Source organism: Parasteatoda tepidariorum, chromosome 2 (genome assembly GCF_982258835.1).
Source record: "Parasteatoda tepidariorum strain Cologne lab strain chromosome 2, Ptep-v5.0, whole genome shotgun sequence".
In the NCBI taxonomy this organism is placed as follows: domain Eukaryota; kingdom Metazoa; phylum Arthropoda; class Arachnida; order Araneae; family Theridiidae; genus Parasteatoda; species Parasteatoda tepidariorum.
In genome coordinates, this window is record NC_141756.1 from 17,386,955 (window position 1) to 17,401,639 (window position 14,685).

The 14,685-nt window shown below is 32.9% G+C and overlaps 1 protein-coding gene across 2 annotated transcripts in view; it reads right to left on the reverse strand.

The window, feature by feature from the left end:
* The window catches only part of LOC107441572 (uncharacterized), a 346,324-nt gene that overhangs the window by 15,266 nt on the left and 316,373 nt on the right, over nt 1-14,685 (reverse strand). For both annotated transcript variants that reach the window (XM_071177198.2, XM_071177197.2), the window contains exons 6-11: nt 11,821-11,961; nt 8,626-10,652; nt 7,044-7,918; nt 5,756-6,064; nt 2,849-3,050; nt 1,939-2,087 (exon numbers count right to left, since the gene is read on the reverse strand). In XM_071177198.2, coding sequence (XP_071033299.2) covers nt 1,939-2,087; nt 2,849-3,050; nt 5,756-6,064; nt 7,044-7,918; nt 8,626-10,652; nt 11,821-11,961 — 3,703 coding nt within the window. The remainder of the gene's footprint in view (nt 1-1,938; nt 2,088-2,848; nt 3,051-5,755; nt 6,065-7,043; nt 7,919-8,625; nt 10,653-11,820; nt 11,962-14,685) is intronic.

Consider the following 14,685-nt stretch of genomic DNA (forward strand, 5'->3'; position numbering starts at 1 on the left):
TAAGTAGATTAAAATCTGCATACGTATAATATATGCATAAGTATAATATATGCGTAAGTAGATTAAAATCTGTAGTTGTGGTTAAAAAAAAAAAAAAACTTGAACTTGCCCAAACTTACTACTCAACCACTTGCATGGCAACTAACAATGTTTATCACAAAGCATAAGTTTTCCAATTGAAAACTTACGATATTCAATAAGATTTAAATAATTTTAAAAATGAGGCTCATTATAAAAGTCTTTCATTAACTCGTGCATTCCTCATTAACCGAAAATTCAATAAAAAATAGAAGTGGCAGAAAATTATGAAAAAATATATTATGGAAAAAAATATCTGATTCTTCACCTTTAAAAAAAACTATGGAACAATTTACATAAGTGATATGTTCAAAAATTTGTCGTTTATATCAGTTTTGTGAAATATATTTCACGATTTGGTAGCTTATAATATACTTCTACGTTATCTTATTTGTTTGTAATTAGTAAAATATCGTTTTAGAACTAATATAGAGATGAAGTTAAAAAAAAAAGAATTAAATTAAAATGATACATTCAACTAAGTAAACAGAAATAAACTGTTAAAAAAATCATAAAATTACCTTTAAATGAAAAGAAAATTTGAACAACAAATCTATATCCAAAGCAACTTAAAAATACGAACATTTCACTTGTTTTTGTAAACAAAAATATATCATAAAAGTACTTTTATAGGAATAAATAAAATTCCTACTCCAGGCATATTTTCATGCTAAACAAACAATTTATGGTGTTAAAGAAATGCTTGATAATCCATGGTCCGGCAGATATTTATAAAAACCAGACAGCTCATCATTGTGGAACAAGAAAGCCATAAAACTGAAGCTTCTTTTTTCTTTTTAAATAAAAGAGAAGTCCTTTGAACTGATAATGCGAGCAGACTAGAAGCCATAGAAAGAATGTTTGGATGAAAGTTAAACTTAGAATCTATATAATTATGGCGCCATTTTGTGACTCAATTTTTGAAATGTAAGGCATTTCAAAAGTTAAACGTAAAGAAGTTTGTAATTATTTTAAAAAAAATAATTTATTTAAGTATGAACAGGACACGTCTGAAGACAGAATTGTTCAATTCCTTAAAATGATGCTAATATTCTATCTAATTTATTTTTTAAATAGATAATTTAATTGTTTGAATGTAGATGATATTCACACTGATGAAATAAAACACACACACATAAAAGGTGACTGTTAGGCGTTGTGGAAACTTTATTAACGTGAAGGTACTCCCTATGTTCTACATAAGGATGATCGTTTAAAATTCACTAAACGATTTTGGAGAAAACAAGTTTTTGGAAAATATTCGAAAAAGACTCAAGCAGAAGATAGTGTCTTTAATACAAAGCCAGACACCGAGAAATTATTTCGTTTTGATGCCAATAATAGCGGTAAGACTATTATCAAAATATTTTTTCGACATCAAAGATGGGTGAACATTATATTTATATGCATTTCAAAAATACAGAATGTTCCTTTATGATTGCTTTTAGTATACATTTTTAGAATCCTAATAAAAAACACATATAAAATTTGGAAATCGTAAATTAATATTCAAACCAGGAAAAAGCATGAATACTATCGAAAATCCAAGAAATTCCTACTAGGAAAGGTGGCAAGAAAAATTATCAAACCTAGTTTAAGAGCCTGGTTTAATTTAAAAATATTTTTAATAGGCACCTTTTAACACCTCCCTGCACTCTCAGACAAACAAGTGTACACCTCATTGTTCGTTAGATTTTGGCAGAGGTTTCGATTTTTACGAACTCGTCTCTGTATACTTTTTTGATCATATTTCAAAAATTTACATTAAGGGTGGTCATTACGGAACACACTGAATGTTTCATTTATATTTAAAGTTTCCACAGGAGACAAAACTGAGAAAGTTCAATAAAAATGCAATACCTATTAGTTTTGATGCTGGTTCCATTGGTGAGGAGGACTGGTGGATCTATTGTTTTTGAATCCACGATTTCACGAGACTCTTTCAAAGTAATTTTGCTGGAATTACTACTCAGACTCTCTCCTCCCAGTGAAGTTTCAAGATGTTGAGCCTATGAAAAGTAAAAAAGAAGTTGTTATTAAAAAAACTCTAATATATGTTAAGATAATTGACGAACTTACAACATCAAGTTCTCGTTAAAATTTAGAAAATAATGAGCCGAGAAATAAAAATAATTAAAAAAATATATACAGTGAAACTTGCTGTAATTGACGAACTTACAACATCAAGTTCTCGTTATTGTTTAGAAAATAATGAGCCGAGAAATATAAATAATCGTGGTGGTCACTACACAAAGGTGGTCCTTTCTGGAAGTTTGCTGTATATGTAAATATGGTTGCTCGAAGTGCAATAAAAAATTTAAGCATTTAGATAATTTTTTTGTCAAAAATGGCAAAATATTAAGTTCAGAAATTAAAACAACTTTTAACCAGCAGTTATATTCATTGCTACTATACCAAGAATATGATTTTTTCACTTATTTTTATGATCGTCGATGGAGATAACTCAATCCACAACCGGAGTGAAGAGAGCAATGTTGCGAGAAAAACAATACATTTTTTACGCTAGTAGAAAATCTTTAAACTTGTAAAGCAATCAAGCAAACAATCATAAGAAAATGTTAGGCATAAAAATATCACCTTTGGAAAAAATTGGCTGATCGCTATACTGGCTTCTAAGACATTCGAATGTTTAGATAATTTTAAAGGCACAGATTAATATGTTGACAATATGGTCAATATGTTGACAATGGAGAGAGTAGCTCTTTGGGCACAAAAATCGGACTTGACGAGCAATGATTACAGTTCTTACCTCATTATAGTGATGATTCCAACTATTTGTCGAGGATTCTGGAGAAATACTAGTGGAATGCAACAAAGACTTTTTTCCCAGAAGAACATCGTCATTTTCTTTGGGACGGTTGATTGAGTGGGAGGAATCTCTGGAAGTAGTTCTCGACATCATCTTGTCCGAGGAATTCCTTGGCATCAAAGAGGGTGGAAGATTGCTTTTTCTAAATAAAACTTTCAGAATAAGTTCTCTTTGAAAAGAACTTTAGAGAATTTATGCAGCACTTGTGGAATTGCATAAGAATTATAAACAAATGCGTCAAAACGTAATCAATTCTGACAATGGATATATAAATATTGATCATTAATTCAGTCAATGGACGCACAGAAACATTTCGCTATTTAGCACGTTTTCCGACTAAATAAACTCGGTTTCCTTCAGATGTTGATATTTTAATACAAAACAATGTAGTATAAAATTAATCTCAGTATTATAATAAACTTTAATAACCCAAAAAGTTTGAAAATTTATAATACTGAAAACCTTCACTTTCTTCTGTAGTGCTTCATTTTAAAATGATTTTATTCTTTGTGCTGTCTATATATTGTAATGCACTAATTAGTTTGTCCGAAATCAAGGTTGTGCTCCAAACTTCAAAACAAAATTTTGCAGAAACATAATGCAATATTTATTTAGAATTCAAAAAATAAATCATTTAATTAAGCGTTGAAGCTACACTTAATTTCAGATAGTGGATTTACCTATCCATAGGCCATGATTTTTAATTTTTTTTCTTGTTCTTTTGCTCATAAAATTATTTTTCCTTCTACTTCATATTAAACAAAAAGTTCATTTAGCATAGTGCAAGAGCTTGTTAACTAACAGTCTGGAAACCTACTTCAGATTTTTAAAAAGTATGCTATGGTCATTTAACGCAAAATTTTTCTATCTAATACTTAAACAAGAAATTTCAATTTACTAAAAAATGTTTTGTAATAGCCATTGTATGTTTCTATATATTGCTTAATCTTTATTGAACTTTTATGTGTTTTCTAAATTTCACATAACATGTACTTTCACTTCTTGCTAGCAGGGAAGAGTTTACTTACATACAAAAGACATAATTACAACACTCACAAATACTGATAAAATGCTTATAACCCTCCTTGGACTTAAATTAAAGGAATTCAGATACTCTATCTCAGCCCTTGTTAAAATAAACAAGTTTAATGTACCTTTTTTCAAAAAAAGTCAATAAGTTCTCAAAAATAGCTTTTTTTTTATTAAGATTGTAATGGTGTAAATTTCAACGAGAGATTTTTAGTTTATCATTTCCAATTTGCTTTAAAATGCACAATTAACAAAAGGGGAAAAAGTAAAAGAAAGTACTTAAAGAACAAGTCAGTATTTTCTACGCCAGAAATGGCCATTTTAACATAGGCTGGGGGGACAGAGCACTCTATTTTTTTTGATAAATTTCATTACTACCTCTTGTCGAATTAACTTAATAATTCTATTATGTTCGAAGAAATCCTGGTTTCGATGTATTGAATTGAACTAACGATTCAAAACAAAGGTTGGTTCTTATTACCTGATAACGCCAAGCACGACTTGATAAAGTGAATTACTAATCTCTCTATTAAGCTAAACATACATTAAGAGTCAAACAAAGAAACACATGCTTCGTTGGTCAAGACGATATGTCATCACAAAGTTCCTATGCTAGCCCTAATTTCTCAACAGAAACGATAGTTCTGCGAAGTTTCTTGGTAATAGAGTTAGGCATGCAAGGGGGGGGGGCTGTTGTAATGAAGGAAGTGGGCTACATTAAACTTGGTCATTACAGTCATCGCGGATTTGGTCTGATGGAGATGGTGAAGTCGAGATGGTGTTCTCAAATATTACCTCACACGATAAGTTAGCAATGCGCTTGGCTTACCGCTAACAACAGTTCCATCAACCTCTATCTTTAATACAGTTGATAAAAAAAAATATTCTAGATGGAACAGATGATAGTTTTTTTACCCATTCAAGTTAGTTGCATGTGGTTAAGTTTGGAATTTTATTTTTTTCTTTATTTTCTCCTTTCCTTTTGATATTATGCACGAAGTTGTCTTACTTATTTTACTATAGGGCAGTGTTTTCCAAAGTGTGGTACGCGTACTCCCAGGGGTACGGGAACAGTTTAGCGGGGGTTTCGTTTTAATGTGAAATATCTTGCAACAAACGAAAATTTCAAAAAAATTTCAAAAAACAAAGCTAGCCCTGAAAATTTACGATTACGTATCTTTCTATTGTCTATTTTTTGCAGAGTTAACAGTTAATAATTAGTGGAATCAACAGCTAGTTGTGATTTTAACTTCTGTGCAATTTTTTTACAGAACAAAATACATGAATTTCTTTATTAGTGGTACACAGAGTTACGAAAGCTTAGAAAGGGTACACAAAAGTCATAAGTTTGGGAAACACTGCTATATATATATCATGAAAGACTATTTTTTTAAATTTAAAAATTCAAGTCGGTAAAAAGTTGTCAAATGAGTAAACGCTTAAAAGTCTTTTTAGTCAAATTAAATAAGCTATAGAGTTTTTAAAATGAAACTAAAAATTTATTTTTAGGGTAAAAACGAAAATTTTAAAAAATATTTTGAAGACATAAATACTAAACTAATTATGGATTTCAAATTTAAAAACGTAAAGTCTGTTTTCTTTTTTTAAAAAAAATGAATTGACCTAATTATAAGAAGACCCAAATATTTCTGATTTTGGCTAAAAAAATGTTTTTTCGTTCTGAAATTTGAGCAGCTTAGCCGTATCTGAATGGTTGAATGTTTTAAAATCTCCCTTCGACATCTGTGTCTGTTTCAATAGTTTAAAACTCGAATTTTAAAAATTACTGTGGATAAAAGAAAATATTTTCATTCTCACCCTTTTATAACTGTACTGGAGTTGTTAGATAAAATGACTGCTGCAATGGAATTGGATCTAGAATCCTTTTTCATTCCATTCGTAGAGATTACTGGAGGTGGCGGTGGTGGCGGAGATGTGACATCTGTTCGCTGCTCCCACTTTTCAGCAAGAGCTTTAAACTTTTGGACACTGTCCGTAGGCTCCATCGATGCTTTCAAAACTGTTCTCTGTTGGCTTAACCTCTTGGGTCGTAAATCTGGATCCGCAATTTCAGAATCGTCATTATCTTTGGGTTGCCTATTCGTGTCATTTCGCATCATATGACTTCTGAAATAAAATTAACTTTTAGTTCCTATTTTAACGATTTAATTTCATTACAATACAGTGATTTTATTACAATAGGAGCCGTGATAGCTACATTAAACAAAAAAAGAGACAGAGAGCTGCATTTAACAAAAACAAATAAAAACTGAGGTGAGCCAATGAGATGAACCGGGTTCGAATCTCAACGATGGCTGGTCGATACGAATTCCGCATCCGGTTTGCACCTGCTGAAGTAAAACATCCTCAGTGGTAAATGGATCATGGGTTAGAGTCCCCTTGCCTTCAGTCTAACCGTGGGAAAGTTACAGTGGTTTTTCTCTTCATGTAACGCAAATGAGGGTTAGTTCCATCAAAAAGTTCTCCACGAAGGCAAATTTGTCCTTATACTTGATTCAGGAGTTTCCTTGTCTTTTGGATCCGGTTCAAAATTACAAGACTACGGAGTTGAACATTAGTAGTCGTAAACCGAAAAAAAATGGGCCGACTGTTCAACGAAGGTTATAAAATAAAATTCTAAAGTAGATCTTAAAAAAAAATGCCTAGAAATACTCAAAATATAAATCTAACGTCTCTAAAATAACCTAAAGACGTGACATGGTGCCAAAATTTTTGTGACCATCGCTAGATGAGAACGCTATGCATTATTCAGCATTTCTAAGACTAGACATGGAATAATATCTTAATTAGTGATACAAAAGATTTAAATAATAGAATGAACATGCTACCGTGAATGACCAAAATCAAGAGAATGTCGACTTTCACCGGTGATAGTCAGCAATCACAATATCTGCTGAATATAGATTAGGAGAAAGTGTTCGGAATACTGGTTAAATGTATACCGGACAGTGACACTTAACTAGACCTAGTTTATATTTCGGACATTTACCAAAGCGACTATGTGATTGTCAACATTCACCGGTGGAAGTCAACTACCACAAATTTCAGTCATTCACAGTAACATACATACACTAAAATAGAATACCTGAAACGTAAATCTCCATTGTGATGACCTCTACTGGACATCCATTCAGGATCTGGAGATTCGGCAGTGGCATCGGAAAAATATTCTTCTGCAGAATAGTCGATGGGCCGATGAGCAAACCGTCGCAATGAGACGTCTGTGGTGGAAGCATCAGACAGATATCCTTCTGTAGACGCATTATCATCAACGACATTTCTGTTATCATCGGGATGCATAAGACGCGGTTTTTCAAAAGAATCGGTAGTAGCATCGGATAAACAATCATCGGTTGTGGTGTGGCGAGAATCTTCGGTTCGATGACTCAGAGTTGAGTGTGAATCATCATCCTCACTGTCGTCACACTCAGAAGGCGGAGGTCGGACATTTTCTAACTTATGTTTAGAACTTTTAGTGATGAATGAATCCTTCACTTGAGATTCCTGGAAGTTGAGGGGTAAAGCGCGGAATTTGCCAACAGGGACTTCTTCGGAATATTTCGAAAGTTGTTCAGGACTGCCATTTCGATTTTGTAAGTTATTATAACTATCAACTGAATGACTCGTGAAGTAGCTCGTCGTAGTGCCATTTTTATTGTTGATGCTTGTAGCTTCCATTTTCTTAGTTGCAGTGAAACTTTGAGAATCGTGGTTGAAAGTTGAAACTACAGTTTTAGAGATGGATTCTGGTTGGATAGTAGCATCGACAGATTTTTGACTTTTTAAATGTATTTCAGTCTTAGAAATGCAAACAGCTGCCCTGGGATGTTCTGTCGTTCTTGATGACTTGGTGAGAGTTTCAACCATTAAAGGTTGGTGAGACACGGTTCTGGTAGTACTTGTAAATGCGTTTGATTCTCCATATTGGCACGAATTATTTCCAAAGGAATGATTGGAACTCTGGAATATAAATACAGTAAATTAATCAGTATTCAAGATTAGGTTTTCATTTTCCCAAGTATCGATATTTTAAAGGGAAAAAAAATCCGAACACCGAAAATTCTTGGGTCTTAATTTTTAAATTAAGAATATAACATTAGATCCTTGATCAGAGATGACGAACTTATGTCACTAGGTGGCACTGGACTGGTATTTCGGTGGCACGCGAAAATTACAAATTGAATTCATTAACTTAATTTGAAAACATGAAAAAAAGATAACCATACCAGCAGCCATCCTAGACTGATTTAAAAAAGAGAACAATTTTGAGTGGCATGATATTTGAAGACTGAATATAGTACACGCTCCACTTTGAAAGTCCAATGTTGCTGAAGGTGTATAAAAAATAAATATCTAGCACTGACTTCCCCAATTCCATTTCATTACCTACTCGTTTTAGGATACTTTATCTTAGCTCAATATTAAATTGCAATTAAAATACTGTCTATTCAATTTCCATTTGATTACTGAACAGCAATTATGATCACACAATGTGATTTTATAGTTTGATACCAACGTATAATGTTTTAAAGATTATATTTAAAAAAAATAAAATTAGCAAGTAGCACATTAGATATTAAATTTTAATTTAACTGACACACGAATAAAAAATCATCTCTGTCCTAGATCTATAATTGAATCAGAAAAAAAGTTATTACTTTTAATACCTTTGCGTCTTTAGAGTTATGGGTGCCATTCCTCATAGGAGAAGCTGAGTGCGAAGAATCTTCGGAATTATCACCCTCATATTCCACATCTGAAGGCAAGGATGGAGGTGACATGAGGGCTTTTTCGGGTTGCAAAGGCTGAACAGGCTTACTGTGCGACAGAGAAAATTGGAAGACATTTTGTTGCAAAGTAGAACTGGCATTGGAACTACAAATACTAGACGGGGAAGATGGAGGGGGAGACAAAGGACTGGTTATAGAAGATGGCGGCGTGGGTGACAACGAAGAACCTGGTAATTCTAAAGTCCTTTTCTTAAAAGCCGGTGAATACTTTGGAAGAGTATTGGTAGTTATTTTGGACTCATTCTTCCAAGGAGGTTCTACAAGTGAAGTTTGTTTCTGAGTAGGAGGCCGTTCTAATTTTTGATTTCTGGGTAAAGACATGGAAGAATTACTACCTGTGACCACTGTGATTGGAAGCGAAGCTCGTCTAGTATCCTTTCGAACTTCAGAATCACTACTAACGATAGTTGGTAAATCTTTTCCAGTGTTTGGTTGGAAAGGTTTTTCGGGAATAACTAATCCTTTCAATTTTCCCAACGGTTGCTTGCGACTATCAATAAGGGATAATAAATTGGAACCAGATGATTTTTTACTTAAAAGGTCTTCAGTGTTTTTTAGATTTTTTAAACTATATAGTCCGTAATTATACCTCTTGTTATTTGTTAGTTGCGTTTCGGGATAAGTGGATATTATTGGTTTAGGGATCTCAACGTCTAACTTCACGGGAAGAGTAGCATAGCTATTATAGGAAAGATTATCAATTACAGGATCTGGTGTTAATGAGGGTATGCTCACGGCTGGTTTCATTGGCGAATGTTTACAGGAAGTCTCTTTTTCGGAAGTTTGTTTTGTAATGCTTTGCATACTGTGCCATTTAGAGTCCCTAGATAAAGAATCGTGCTTCGGAATATCAACGGGCAAATTCATTCTTTTACTTTCCACAGTTTTGATATTCGTTTCACTCCCGTACCGGTGCAAGTCTTTCTTATCCGTACTTTGGTTAGCTTCCATTTCGGAAAACATGGCAATTCTATCTTTCACGCTAACTGATTTCTCATACCTTCTTCCAGGCAAGCACCATTTGCTTTCAGCAGCGGTTCTAAGGCACTCTTCACTTTTCCATTTGAATCCACTGTCACCGTTTCTGGTATCCAGTTTCTTTGGAGAACTAAGAGTGCGAGCCAAGAAATCTGATTTTGAATCATGGTTAGTATCACGTTGGAGATTCATCAGTGCATCTTCATGGAAGGATCTTGTCATGGCAAAGTTATTCCGAGACTGCTGATTCTTTTGATTATTCAGAAAGTTTTTGGCATTTTCTCTCATAGTGACACTAGGTAAGTAGTCCTCGTTTGGAAAAACATCCCCTTCGCCGAAGTTCGAATCCTCTCCGGAACTCGAACTCTTACACAAAGGAGTTTTATTTGGATTAGGAACTTCAAGAGTTATGACTTCATTTCGATAAAATCTATTATTCTTTTGACTATCGCTGACTTTTGAAAGTGATTTTCTCGCGGGAATAGGGGGTGGTTTTTGCCGGGTAGGCACAGCTGGTGGACCTATATTTAGCATGGATGGCAAGGGATCTCCATCCAAATCATCTGCTGAATCGATGGAAGAAGATGCAAGACCTAAATCATCACTCCTTTCTGCATCCGAGTCAATTCCTTCGGGTACTGAGTACTGCTTCATAGTAGCGGGCAGATCCGAAAACTTCTGGAGGTTGTTTTGTAAGCGTGCAGAGGATGATTTAGAATGAGTTTCGGGAGATGAAGCGACTGAGTCTTCTAAAAACACGCCGGAGTCATCACAGCCTGGCGAATGATGCTTAAAGTCTAGGTCCTCCGTAGAATTCCTGAATGCCTCTTGATAAGCAGATGTAAGTATGACTCGCTGTTCATCGGCGAGAAAGCGTTGCTCTCGGTGTCTCAACATTTCTTGAGGGGTATGATCTGGTTGTACAGCTGAAAAAGTAAACAACAAACTATAAACTAAAGCTGAAAAGTAAAATCAAACTATATAAAACGTGATTGAAATTTTGTTTTAATCTGTTCATTTCATATGTGCCATTCTCAAATAATGGAAAAAATATATTCTAAATTAGTTGAGTAAGTTATAAATGTTTGAAATTTTCCTATTCACTATATTAACCAAGCGTTATTTTACAATCCAAACGATATAAACCTGATAAAATAACTGATATATCAAACACTGATTAAAATAATTGATTATTAATAAGAATTTGATATACCAGTTATCTTATATGGCCGCCTGATTGGTAGGGCGTCAGACCCATTTCCGAGAGGTCGTGGGTTCGATCCCCGCCGACCGAAGGCGCCCCCGTGTAGCAAATGGTGATTGGTGCACGTTAAATCTGTCGGGTTGCAAAGTCCTCCATGTTCCCATAACAAATTATACCTCTGGTGGTACTGAATTGGAGAGTGATCGTTCTCTGATTCACGTAAAAAAATCACGATCTGTGGATGAATGAATGAATATATGGATGATCCCCCCTATAAACGGGTTGTGAGGTGTGTGTGGATGAAGTCGTTTTCTTAGTCATAGATGGCGCCAATGAAAGACAAGAAACGCACCCTCTGATTTAAATAGCGTTTGGTTTCATCAAGCAAACTTGCTGATATTGGCAAGTGGCATCAGAAACAACATAATTGATTATAACTTTTCAATTTTTCAAGGAAAAATCATAATAATAACTTACATTCAAAAAATAAATTGTATTATCAGTGGTTAATTTTTTACAACTGATATTTTTCTAAATTTATTTTATATCAAAATAAGAATGGTTGATGTCATAATTAAGCCACATCTTCAAACTGTCCAAGAAAGATTTGGAAAAAAATAATTATTCACTTAGACAATATGATTTTTAGAGGCGTTAATAAAGAGAAATTTCAGAAACTTGTAAACTAAGTGCTTGGAAACAATGCTAAGGATCAGTTTGCTGTAAAAATGAAGGGAAAGAAGTGTGGCTGATCACTATATTGTCTCAAGCCCTTCACATGTAAAACTAGACAAAGTCAAAAACATCAAATAAAAATCAATTATAACGAAGTCTTTAACAGTTTTATCTGACCAAAAAGAAGAAACAAAGTGGCTAAAAAGAAGACTTACTATCATCAGTAAAGAGAGCATGTTGGTGTGAGAGAGATAATTTTGTTGAGCCGGCTGTCGGGGCATCGAGTGACCCGGGGCTCAGCTGGATTCTCTCCGAAGTGGGGGATTCATTGATGTCCACATGAGTCTCTTCACCCACTGAAAAGACAACAAAATTCAATATTAAGAAAAAGAAAATTCAGATCTTCTTATAAACATGATGTTTGGTGTATTTATAGTATTAAAGAGAGCTTTCTGATTCGGTTAGAGTTTGTTTCGGTTTGCAATATAACGAAATCAAGTATTTTTATTAAATGAGTATTTATTTGTGAGAAAACTAACACAAGATGCTTAGCATGCATGACAATAACGATAACAATAAAATACTTCTATAAAAGTTCTAGATTACTTTTTCTTTATTAAACATTTACAAATATAGCGAACGTACTAAAATTTCCTAAAAAGGTTGTTCGATTTTTAACAAGGAATAAAATGAATAAGGGTAGATAGTTTTTAGTTAAGAAAAATATTTTTTTTTATGTCAGCTTTCTCTCTCTCTCTCTTTTTCTTTTGAAAAATCGTGTGTGTACGATATTCTTCATTTAAATATAAATGTAAAAAATAAAATACTAAAAATTAAAATTCGTATTCGTAGTCATGTATATGTTACTGTGAATGACAGAAATAGGTGGTTGTAGACTTCCACCAGTGAATGTTGAGAATCACGTTTGCTAAATGTCCGAAATATATACTATGTCTAGTCAAGTGCAACTTCCCCGTATGCCCTACATCAATGTTTTTTCTAAAGTCAAGTGCCCAGTATGCGTTTAACCAGTACTCCGAACACTGATGTTTCGCCTAATCTATCTTCAGCAGATATTATAATATCGAATAAATATAATAATATCAACGAATAAATTAATATCAAATCAGATATGAAAACTATTTCGGACATTCACCAAAGCGACTATGTGATTGTTGACATTCACCGGTGAAAGTCAACATTCTCTTGATTTCGGTTATTCACGGTAACATATAAGCCACTTTTCTTGAAAAATGGTAAAAGGTTTTTTTTTTTTAAATCTTTTCAATGTAAATTGCAACCCTCATTTCTGAACTCATTCTCGCTGTCAAACTAAGCCGACTTTAAAACCTGGATGATAGATACTAACTTATAACAACAAAGACATTTTAGAATTGCTGTACGAAAGATTTTATTATTGAAACAGCTAATTACATTCATCAGAAATCAGTGGAAATTAATTGTGGAGCAGCTTTAGTTGACCATTAAAGGAATTAATCTCTGATTGAAGTTCAGCAGAAAAGATAACATCAATCGTACAAATGCATGATTAATCCTTTTTATCGATAACTGAAATCACTGATAAAGAAACAACTATTGAATGCTTGGAATACTTTGGCCTTCTGAACACTTATAGTTACTGACGCAATTAAATAAGAAGGAGGATTTCATCCCATCCATCTCACCCACAAGAATAAGCCTTTTGTAGAACGAGAGTCATTGAGAAAAATGGCGTTTGTGCACAAACAATTAAAAAGGGAAGAAAAAAAAAAACGATTGATATGTAATTGGACAAGTTTTCGCTGCTAATGAAGTTGAATTTCTCTTCTTCCACTCTTGATCGCGCATCATTGAATCGATGGAATGTCTTTTAGAACAACTCTCACAAAACCTTTTTCTGCGATGGTACGTCCGCTTCCTTATTACGACTCTCTTTTTGTGTGCTGTTTCTTTTGAAGTCTTCTATCACAACGACAGGTCCATCCCATTGGAGCAAGGCTTCATCGGAAATAAAATTCCACATCAGTTAGCGACGCAGATGAGATGGGTCTCAAGGTCGTCTGCAGAAACAATGGAAGGACAATCGCCGCAATCCAGAGGTCCGTTCACCTGTGCAGTGGACGGAAGTCATTCGAATTCCATCTTATTTATTTTTTTTTCTATTTTGTCTTTTATTAAAGTCTTGTTTACCTAACTTTGTGACGGACCGGAACTGGATTTTCTTTTTCTTTTTAAAGAAAGTTTTTTAGGGCCGCGATAAATAATCCCTTTTATCAGGGTGAATAAATATTTTAACTGTCAATTGAATGAATGCCATTTTAATAAGAAAGATAAGAGCAATGATAAGGAAAAGGGTAGAATTTAATAAATTATACTATGTTTTGTTAACTTTATATATATATATATATATATATATATATATATATATATATATATATATATATATATATATATATATATATATATATATATATATATATATATATATATATATATATATATATATATATATATATATATATATATATATATATATATATATATTAAATAAAAAAAAATTTTAATAATTTTACTTTTTTCTTTCATTTTCAAACTAGTTTTCAATCACTTATTGGATACTACAGACAGAATTTTGAATCAATTGATATATCGAGCACTTAGAAACATAAAACTGAAAAGAAAAATCTTTTTCAAGCAAAGTGAAAAGGAAAAATGATTTTATTTTTGTCACGATGAAAACAAAGAACCTATCCTTTGGTTATAGATATGTTTAATTATTTTTAGCATACTTGAAAAAAGTAGTTTTTAAAATTTTTATTTCATTGATCTGTCGTAATAACATAGATGGCAGTTTAAAAAAAAAAAGAGAATGTAATTTTTTGTTTGTCATTTCACAAGTCTTAGGATTCTAATTATATTTTGTCTTCATAACCCTAAGTATGAACCTATTAGAACACAAGTCGATATTTAAGAAAAGTGTGACACTTTTGAATGAAAATAATTCTCCAGATTCTTTTTGTATTTTAAAGAAAAATTATAGAATTCATCAGGAAAGGAAAAAAAAACGCATCCAAATAAAA